At 37.5% G+C, this 11,373-nt stretch overlaps 1 protein-coding gene across 1 annotated transcript; it reads right to left on the bottom strand.

Moving 5' to 3' along the window:
- Positions 1 to 7,865: 7,865 nt before the first annotated feature.
- On the bottom strand, positions 7,866 to 8,618 carry LOC145666049 (protein GVQW3-like). Its single transcript, XM_081733147.1, has one exon. It carries the CDS (start codon positions 8,616 to 8,618, stop codon positions 7,866 to 7,868), a length of 753 nt encoding a protein of 250 aa, XP_081589273.1.
- Positions 8,619 to 11,373: the final 2,755 nt, after the last annotated feature.

Below are 11,373 nucleotides of genomic sequence, written 5' to 3'. Positions count from 1 at the left end.
CCTTGTCCTTTTTATTGTTTTTCGTTACTATTTGTTTTTCAACGAAATGTTTCTTTTTATTTTCTTAATGATCCTACTTTAAAAATGTTTTTTTCCTTAAAATTAAAAAAGAAATGATACTTCTTTGGTTTGACCTATTAATTAGGACTTCCAAAATTTTTAAGGAATTCGTTGTGACCCCATCACCGAACGTTACTCTTCAATCTGTATACAACCGAACATGATCTGAAATTGAATCATGCCCTTCTTACAAGAAGTGAGTGCTTCCTATGAATGTGCCTCTCGGTAATGTAATACTTACGCTTTTATTAAAAGCGAGCTCATCCGTGGCTAAGCGGTTAGCGTACGCGCCTTTGGGGTGGGAGACCCGGGTTCGATTCCCGGCGGGAGCTCATGTGGTTCGGATTCCACGTTAATCAGTAGGTCCACGTCTCATATAGCCTCGCTGCTAAACGGGACGTTAAAGCCAAAATCAACTCAACTCAACTTTTATTAAAAGTGTTTCAACGCATCGCCTGCCATTTTTCATTACGACGCACTCTTAGGTAATAGACCTATCTTCAATTGAAAGAAAAGTATGGCTGTAGATAAAAATAATGAAGGCTATTTACTCTGATCATAGGTGGGTATAGGTCATTTAAGTTTAGAGGCAGAACATGGAACATCACATGCACTAACGCAAAACACTGCCGTAATAACAGAAAGAAGAGAATCTAAACGTTAAATCATCAACGAATTATCAGCAGATTCGACAATAATAGTCTTCTCGAACAAAAATACATATAAACACAAATCGAGAAACACATCCTAAATGTTAATATGTGGGATCTTGATTTTAAAAATATATTACTTCGTACCAACGGAAAGGACTGAAGGTAGAGAATATACCTATATAAAGATTCACTTTAATATTCATAATAAATCTACTCCGAAAATTCGGAACATAATTTGTAATTCAGAAAAAAAACAAAATAGATGACACCGCTGCAAAGCGATAGATCAAGCTCATGGATATTATAGAGAAAATAACCGGTGGTGATGGCATGCTTTCCATACCATAAGGCACGTTTATTCATACTTTCTTTATCCATACAATCTAATCTTTACAAATCTCCATACAATCTAAAATAATATTAATCGAGAAAATTTGTTATGAAGTTAATCATGTGTCAAGATCTCACAAGTAAACCTTACGTTTGGGTGAATCGAGTTGCTGACTGAGACACATATGAGAAAGTAGTACTAAATGTGGTCAGTATTTCAGTGAAGTTGTAGGTGCGAAGCTCCAGGGGTTTAGGAGATACAGCTACCAGAACATCACATGGAAGTACAGAATAGTCTTCATACAGTTGGAGGTAAAAGCTCTGTAAGACCTCTTGTAACGACAAGAGGGGAATAACAAGTATATGGGTATATATTAGGACTAGGGGGAAGTCATATAGTAAGGATATACCTGACGGCGGCCATCTTAAAATCCGCCATTTTTAATTAAGGTTAAGTTTTTAAAATAGGAATAGGGTCATGTGATACATGATTTAAGGCGCAAATTTAATCATAAGAACAATTGTCACGTTAATTTTGAGTTACGTACAATTGGTAAAAAGTTACAGGGAAATTAAATATTGTTGCAGCATATTAGTCCTTTACCCCTCCTTGTAAATTTTGTTTTAATGATAATAATTAAATAAAATGCAGGTGGATAAATAGTAGGTCTATGGTAAGAGTTGCCTTGATGGCGACCATGTTCAAATCCGCCATTTTGAAGCAGATTAAAGTTTTAAACAAAACGCATAACAGTGATACCTTATTAATAGCAAATTTTTCCATAAATCCAACGGTATAACCATTTTTGCTTTATCATTAACCATCATTTGTTATCACATAAACAAGTTGCTAATTTAAGGAAAAATGACCAAAGAGGAATTGAGTCATAATTGAACTTGGGTCTTTCTTCCAGAAAAGTCCTCAATTAGTACAATCAATATGTAGTTCAGAAAAGAGTGCATGTCTTGCACAAATGTTCTGCTCACAGTGAGCACACTTGACAAAGGCAATCGAGTTACACATGACACATCTGTCGTTAAGAATTCCGTCAAAGCAGTAGTCGTAAGGAGCGATCCATTTAATTTTGTGCTGGTTAATGATAAAGCAAAAATGGTTATACCGTTGGAGTTATGGTAAAATTTGCTATTAATAAGGATCACTGTTATGCGTTTTGTTTAAAACTTTTGTCTGATTCAAAATGGCGGATTTGAACATGGCCGCCATCAAGCTAACTCTTACCATAGACCTAATATTTATCCACCTGCTTTTTATTTAATTATTATCATTAAAACAAAATTTACAAGGTGGGGTAAAGGACTAATACATATGCTGCAACAATATTTAATTTCCCTGTAACTTTTTACCAATTGTGAGTAACTCAAAATTAACGTGACCATTGCTCTCCTGATTAAATTTGCGCCTTAAATCATGTATCACATGACCCTATTCCTATTTTAAAAACTTAACCTTAATTAAAAATGGCGGATTTCAAGATGGCCGCCGTCAGGTATATCCTTACTATATGACTTCCCCCTAGTCCTAATATATACCCATATATTTGTTATTCACCTTTTGTCGTTACAAGAGGTCTTACAGAGCTTTTATCTCCAACTGTATGAAGACTATTCTGTACTTTCATGTGATGTTCTGATAGCTGTATCTCCTAAACCCCTGGAGCTTCGCTCCTACATCTTCACTGAAATACTGACCACATTTAGTACTACTTTCTCATATGTGTCTTAGTCAGCAACTCGATTCACCCAAACGGAAGGTTTACTTGTCAGTAATAAAAAACTATTTTAACATTGTGTAACGACAAGTTGTATCATCTACCTTATATAGATCAAAGAAGATAGTAACAAGGTGCTTGCCATGGAAGGCGATATCTTGAATAAGAATTTCGAGGTTAGCAAAATTGTCTATAGTGAAATTCGCGGAGAGTTGTTCAAAAGGGAATGCGATTCAAATTACCATACTCTGATTCGTTGCAGCTTCCTCTGGTTTCAAGATTTAAATGACCAAAGCATCACACAATGAAGAGAGAAAAGTTTCTTCCAATCGTATACGGTTAACTAAACAAACTAATGCAAATTGAAATACGGGACGTTGTATAAGGTACAGTAATACATATTATTCAATCATGGAGCAGCATTGAATGATTCGCGTAAGACTAAGTCAAACTCGAGAGGGGTTAAACAAACGTTATAGCGCTCACTCAGAGTCCAAATTACCAGGAGAATGTAGAGATTTTTCCCTCAATGATTTTTATTCCTCTTAAAAAGGATACTTCTTTTCTTGCTAAACATGTTTAGTAAAAAAAGTTTGAGAAAACTTTAAAATTCCATTGCTTTTTTCCTTTAGTGTAATAATGTGCTAGCTGCGTTTCGAAATGAAGGATGTAACTATTCACTTCTGATTTCTAATTTTATACTCACAACTACTACATTATGACCATTTGTTTCCTTTGTTTGCATAGTCGAGCGTTGCCCAGCTCAAATACTATGTTTTGTGTGTATTAGCACCTGCAATCGTATCCATATATCCTTCAATTCGATTCATTCTAAATATTCAATTACGTGCTTCCTGTCAACAGGACCATCGTTATGGGGGTGCAAGTGGGTGCGGGAGCAACTCTTGAGTGGATCTCCGCACCACTACTTTTTCAAAGACAACTTGAATTTATAACTGAGGATCAAAAGCATCATAAATGTTGGTTCTGAAATTGTAAGGCAATTTCCAAACTATATTGCCTAAGAATACATAAACGAAAATAAATATCGTGTAAGGTTTCATTTCGATACATCACACTCTTTTTGAATGCTTCTCGTTCAAGTTTAAAAACAGCAGATTCATTGTCATCTGACTTTGCAAGCTCACCGAATCATTCGGCTGTACGCTTGTGTGCGTTGTGAAATGGAACTGCAGAACAATCCACATGAAATAAACATTAAGAAATTATTTATTTTTTTAGTGTGTCGTGTTACGGTTATTGCTTTCTTCCCCTTGATTTTTAGTTTTATAACAGCAATTTCATTCTCAAACAAAACAAATATGTATAAATAAAAAGTACCACAAATGCTCGGGCAGAGAAAACAATTTTAGATATTATTAAGAAGAGGAAGAGAAACTGGTTGGAAAATTGACTAAGAAGGAACATTTAACACTCCTAAAAAATTATTATTAGGAAAGTAAAATAATCAACATATCATTGTTTTGCAATACACTGCTTTTACTGGGATAGTCTTGTTGAGACGTCGGTAAGGCAGAAAAGGTTTCTTATTTTCAGTTACGACAGCGATGTTAACCAAGTAGAAGTTCCCTTGTCCCAGTCTAAATTTTCGCTGATTCCTTGAAACAATCCCCAGCTCCGAAAGTTAATAAAAGAATAAAGTAAGTGTTAAGCCATACACGAAATTCCATTGTACATCCAAAAAACAAATCACAAGCTCAAATATTAATTCGTATCTAATTAATAATAATACAAATGAAATTATTTGATTATAATACAAATGAATTTGATTAATCCATTTGCAGTTTGGAATACTCTCTTCCTTTAGTAGTGCTATTTGTCTAAATAGCCTACATTAGTGTGAACAGACAGGAAAGCCAGGTAGATTAAACCATACAGTGGTTGGCACTTTAAGGATTTTTTAAAATATAAATGACTACATCTTTCATCTTTTTAAATATATTCTCTTGACTTTTTCTCTAAATATACATTAATACATATTGATTACGGAGAACGTGTATTTTTTACGTATTTCAAAAGCAGAAAATGTTTATAGAGCTTACAATGAACACAAGTATAAAACTATAGTGATTGGCACTGAAAATACAGTAATTGGCACTTATTCCTATAGTGATTGGCACTGTTAGTAATCCGCAACTCAAATGGTTTTTATTTATGAAGGACAACATAGTTGTAAATTATGTGCCGAAATATAATACTATCAGGTTACTCTTTGACCAATAATTAGAAGAAACCACTTAAAATTGTTTATAACGTTCTACAAACAATAACATTTAAATTCAGCAAAATGATCAATTTTTTTAAACCTCTATCTTAATAAATCTTTGAATATGAAAGAAGGAAACGAGAAACAAGGGTCGCACGATTTGCATTACAGAGACTGAATGATATTACTCACTATCATTAAAACCTGGTGTCATGGGCGCCCAAGGAAAGATTTCTAGGGGGGGCTCAAATCCCTGGTTGCTATATTATGTTTTTCTTAAAATTTTTTATTTGTATTAAGAAAATCTTAAAACAATTAATACATATGCGTGAGCCAGGAGGGCTCAGGCCCCACCTTGCCCTTCCCTTCGGGCATCCATGCCTTGTATATCTATATCTTCACTGTCATCGTCCAGAACGTATAGCAAATATAGCACACAAAATCATCTTGGAAGTCTTCTGGAATATGTATCTTGTGATTTCTAGGAATGCAATATAAATTAAAACTATTCGCACACAAAAACGTGTTATCATGTTGTAAGCGTTTAACACATTTTCGACCTGATATATTGGAGTTCTTAATGACATCCGTTTGGACACAAAACAAATTTCTCTTTACAGCTTTTTCCTGTTTTGAATTCTGAGGAGAAATGCTTCCGGTTCTGGCACTACTCTCACCTATTTCTGGTTCCTCTCTGGCTGTACAATCTTTCGATTCATTTCTGGCTGTACAATCTTTTTATTCTATTTTGCTGGCATTTTCCTTCCATTTTCTGCCTTAGATTCCTCTCTCTTTCTTTTCGGCTTAGCCTTTTCTCCTTCAGTTTGCTTCTTCCGGGCTTCCTTCTCTCTTATCATTTCTTGCTATGTCTCTGAAGTGACAGCAAACGGTAAGCGCTCTATAATGCATTTTCCCTTGCGCTTAGGTGTCTCTGGTCAATGCAGGATCAGCAAATGACACATAATTTAAATTGTCATTTTTCAACTATCTGCTTGAGACTTTACTCATCTCACCACTTTCTGAACACGATGCACTGACTTCATTCTCAAACGTCTCTACATTTGCACCCCCAGAAATTAATGGTGGTCTAACATTGTTGGAATTATTTTAATCACGAGTATTTACGTTTGGTTCTTGTTCGTATATGGCGGCGCCTGATGTTTCTTCTGTTTAATTGACTGACAGGTCCTCTGCTAAAGAATTTTGAAGAACATTTGCATTAATTCCCTTTCCTAATGAATATTGGTTACTGCTCTGTGTAGATGTTTTGAAATGTCTCCACAAACAATATAAGGCTGACTTTCCACACTACGATTATTTTCCGCGTCTTTCTCCACTTTAGTGCTTTCCATCTTCTCCTACAATGTCTGAGAACTACTCAGATGTTAAGATAATAATTTCGTTTGTTTCCGCACAAGAATGTTGAGCAAAAATTGGTGAGGACGTAGATGTGTTCCCAATGCATTTACTATAGTCCATACTATTTGGGTCAAAGGGAAACAAGTCAAAGGAGGCAAAGCCATTCTTAATAGTAAATGGGGAAATATAATTATCCACTACTTCTTTAAGAAGAGGAGCATAATTCCGCTTATTCACATTTCAACGGGATGGTTGTGCCTCCAATTCCGAACCACTTTTCTCCACCCCTTCTTTATAGGTCGAAATGCTGCAACATTTGCTTTTTGAAGTATTCGAGTTGCATTTGGATACAAAGCAATAAGTTCTATTCGTAATTCACAGCATAGCTCGACTGGCGACTCGACTGGCAGGATACAGGGAGTGATCTTAAATATAAACAATACTGTTATTGAAACTTTAGCTTTAACTTCGTACACATTTTGGCACTCTTTTCAGCTAGAACACTCCCTGTATCTTTTTTACTTATATAGGTTCTTCTTTTTACAAAATTAGAGTAGGACCGAACTCATCTCTGCAACTAGGATTTTTTAACGGAATTACGATGTAGATCTAGGTACACCGCAGTGGCGTAGGGAAGGGGGGGCCCAGAGGGGCCGGCCCCCCCCCCAAAGAGGCCCGACAATGTACTCCAATACTTTGACGTTCGTAATTTTTTTTATATTTTTATGTTTATATATTTCTTTGTTTGTAATGTTTCTATATGTACCTATAACAGCACTTGGCCCCCCCCCAAACACACATCCTGGCTACGCTACTGGTACACCGTACATCTTCGAGGCTGTTATGATTCCCATGCCTTACGCGAATGATTTAAAATGGCTTAAAGATAATTACGGTATTAATTTTTTGCGTTTGTTGTACGGTATTTACCGTACATCACAAGAAACATTTATAGAAAACAAATCCACAAGGCCACAATCAGACGAAAAAACAATTCAATACAGGAACAAACACGTTAAAACAAATACCGCTATTGTTGATTTAAATCAACAATTACCGGTAAACGAACAAAAGATTCCTCTGCGGTAACAATCGCGCACTCAAGACTTTTTTTTTAAGAAGGCAGTCTATCTCGTGCGCTGCACCTACAGGGTCAATCCTTAAAGTAGTAGTAGGTCAAATAAGATATTGACAGAAATAACACTTACCCTTAATATTCTTCGAAATATTATCCTCCTACATCCACACACCGCTGCCATGGGATTTCCAGTTTTCATACGCTTCCTGGAAGGCGGAAACTGGAATGCTGTTCAGCTGCCTCGTCACGGCCTGTTGTAATGCTTCCACCGAGCCGTGATGATTCCCTTTCAGGGTGGTTTTTAGGCGGGGGAAGAGGAAAAGTCTGGTGGGGCAAGGTCGGGACTGTAGGGTGGCTGAGGCAAGGTTGCAATGTTATGTTGGGCCAGATACGCCACCACTCGGAAGGCTGGGTGGCTAGGCGTATTGTCACGATGCAGTCGCCAGGAGTTGGCGATGGCTGGGCGGACGCGGGCGATGTGTTTCCTCAGCCGTTCCAGGACCTGGAGATAAAAAAACTGCATTGACAGTCTGTCCGTGTGGAACAAATTCCCCGTGGATCATTCCTTGTGAATCGAAAAAGCAAATGAGCATGCTTTTCACTTTTGATTTCGTCATGCGCGGATTTTTGGGGTGTGGGGAATTTCGGGTGTGCCATTCCGCGCTTTGACGTTTGCTTGCAGGATCGTACTCAAACGTCCACGTCTCGTTCCCAGTCACCACATTGTCTAAGAAGTTTGGATTTTCACTCACTTCTTCCAGAAGGTCCTGACAGATCCGTTTGCGAATGTCCTTTTGCTCGCCTGTCAGCACTCGCGGCACCAACTTTGCACAAATTTTCCTCATTTGCAATTGTTCGTGCACAATTTCGTGAACTTGGGTTTTAGCAATGCCAAGTTCATCGGCAATCATGCGAACAGTTAATCTTCGGTCACTGTCCAGCAAATTCTTCACTCTTGCAACATTTTCCTCCGTTTTGGAGCTCGAAGGTCGTCCAGACCGTGCAGCGTCTTCAACTTCTTCTCTTCCCTCCCTAAACAGCTTGTGCCACTCAAACACACTCGATCTTCCAATGGAGTTATCACCGTACGTCCTCTTGATCATTTGATGAGTCTCTTTCCCAGTTTTACCGAGCTTCACGCAAAATTTGATGGCGTAACGTTGTTCCAAAAGATTGGCCATGACGCAGCGTGACGAGGGTCACTCGCAGAGGTTACGATGACGAGCGATCTTTACCCTGCTATGGCTGGCAGCCGACTGGCGCTGCTTCCTATCTTTCCTTAGACCCACCTCAACCACAACAGTTGGAGTAACGCCGTCAGTCTGTAAAAAGAAAAGAAAAAAATCAGTCCTACTACTTTAAGGACTGACTCTGTATACGTTAAGAAGAGCGTGCCTTGTGACTTTCTTCTAAGGAAAATGTCCAAACCAGTTAGCTACGATGCACATTTTAAATTGCAAGTTATTCGATTCTCTGAGGAAAATGGGAACCGAGCTGCTGCACGTCATTTTCACGTGGATGAATCCAGCGTGCGACATTGGAAACAGCAGAAGAATGAATTTCAAGCAACAAGGGGCAAGAGAAAGGCGTTTCGTGGAAAAGCAGCTAAGTATCCACAATTCGAAGAAAATGTTTTATCTTACGTTAATGAGAAAAGAAGTTCAGGTTATGCTGTTACAGTTGATATGATAAGCTTTCAAGCTCTTGAAGAGTGTCGTCGGTTGGGAGTAAGCCAGAATTTTCGAGCACGTGCTGGATGGTGTGCACGTTTCATGCATCGAAATGGCTTGTCACTGCGTCGTAGGACAACAGTTGCTCAACGTCTTCCAGCAGACTTTGACGATGAAATTTTGAAGTTTCAGAGATTCATTATCCGTAAGCGACAAGCCAATGGGTATGAGCTCTCCCAAATCGGTAATGCTGATCAAACATCCATTTACTGGGATATGCCTATGTCTACTACAGTTGCGCCAAGAGGCTCGCGCACCGTAAGAATAAATACTACAGGTGGTGAGAAGCAGCGATGTACCGTTATGCTGGATGTTCTGGCAGATGAAAAAAAAACTACCACCCTACGTTGTCTTGAAGCGAAAGACTGTACCAAAAGACATACCGTCGGGTATTTTTGTGAGTGCGCAGGTAAAAGGATGAATGGAAGAGAATCTGGTGTTGGACTGGCTACAAATTGTGTGGAACAGAAGACCTGGTGGTTTGCTGAAACCTAAGAGCTTATTAGTTTGGGATAGTTTCCGAGCTCACGTGACTCCTCGTGTGAAGCGAACATTAAATGAGTACAAAACTGACATAGCTGTTGTTCCTGGGGGCCTTACTTCCATCCTTCAGCCCCTTGATGTTACTGTTAATCGCTCCTTTAAAAGTTCATTCAGGAGACTTTACAATGATTGGATGATTGCAGGAAACCATGACCGTACACCCAAACGTAAGATCAAAGTCCGACTGTGCGGCTTGTGTGTGAATGGATTCTGACAGCCTGGGAAAGTGTTAAACCTGAAACGATCGTCAAAGGATTTTTGAAGTATGGAATATCCGATGCTCTGGACGGCTCCCAGGATGATATGCTATGGGATATCAGCGATAGTGATCGTGATGCCAGTGATGCCTCTAATGCGGGTACTGATAGTGCAAGCAACCTCTCTACTGGTAGTGACAGTGAATAACATTACAGCTGTACATTTTGAGCAACCTCTCTAGTGGTAGTGACAGTGTGATTTTATTTTAGAATAAAAAAGTCAGTGTGTGATAAGTACGTACACATGATTTTATTTTAGCTGTACCTTGATAGACATTCTACCCGCGGCTTATCCTTGAGATTTTTTTTAAACGGATCTAAAGTTAAATTTTAAGGGTGCGACTTATACATGAGTGCGGATTATACACGCAAGAATATGGTAACTATATATGTAGAGTACCCAAGGTCTTAATCATATTCAATCAATCACTTAGATGTTAATAAGGAAGAAAATTTATGAACGTGACGTAGTCACTTACATTAATGACACTAAATCTTATTTTCGACTTCATTTGACGTCTGAAATGTAAAAACGTAAGTAGCATGTAAAACATATGTGTAGAAATGTCAAAGTTTCGAAGTAAGTAAAAGATTGTATCCTTGGAATTGGTCGCAGGTGCCAGTGCCATGTGACAAATTTCTCTACTTTTATCTACAAAGACTTAACTAAGTCTCTTCGACTCCAAAAGAATGTTTTAAACTTCTTTTCGTTTATTCTTCTCCTTGTATAGGATAAAAGGGTTGTTTAATGAATGATAGACTCTGAGATCATGATACTATAAGAGTACAATAAAAAGTAACATTAAAAAATAATATAAGTTAACATTAAACTTTAAAAATAAAAGATGCAAAAACCAATGTAAACTTCCAGGCTGTTCCTTGAAATTCTCGTATTGCTTATACTTAATCAATATTTGAGTTATAATAAAATTATATATAAAATGATTTACAGAAATAAATACTTACCCTAAACAGAGAAATAAATTCCATATTTAATAATGTCGACGAAAGTATGTTAAAAAGCTAGTGACTTCCGAAAGTGCAATTCAATGTGAATAGTTTCCATGCATTAATGAGAGTTAGGGAAATATTGTAATTATATATATTAATTACTATGAAACACCAAAATTAGTGCGTTAATTTATATATAACATATGCAACGAAAACTACTTATGTAGACAATATGCTTGCCTGCCGTGTGTTTGGAATTTAGTACCTTTTTCTAATATCATACACCTACAATATAGAATGAAGTCTGAACTACACGATCTTCTATTGATCTTCTGTTATGAATCAAACCCAGTGCTAACTACAAAGATGTGTACTCCAACTACTTCATTACAACCAAGACATGAGAATGTCTTCTCCTTTCTTAAGGGACCAAATTATTGTTTTTGTGATTTCTT

Source organism: Thermobia domestica, chromosome 12 (genome assembly GCF_964235325.1).
Source record: "Thermobia domestica chromosome 12, izTheDome1.hap1.1, whole genome shotgun sequence".
Taxonomy (NCBI): Eukaryota; Metazoa; Arthropoda; class Insecta; order Zygentoma; family Lepismatidae; genus Thermobia; species Thermobia domestica.
The sequence above is the reverse complement of the archived record's forward strand: the minus strand, read 5'-3'. Positions and strand labels throughout refer to the sequence as shown.

What these genes read in the sequence shown, in the direction of transcription:
- LOC145666049 (XM_081733147.1), bottom strand. Translation starts at nt 8,618, where the DNA reads ATGGCCAATCTTTTGGAACAACGTTACGCCATCAAATTTTGCGTGAAG.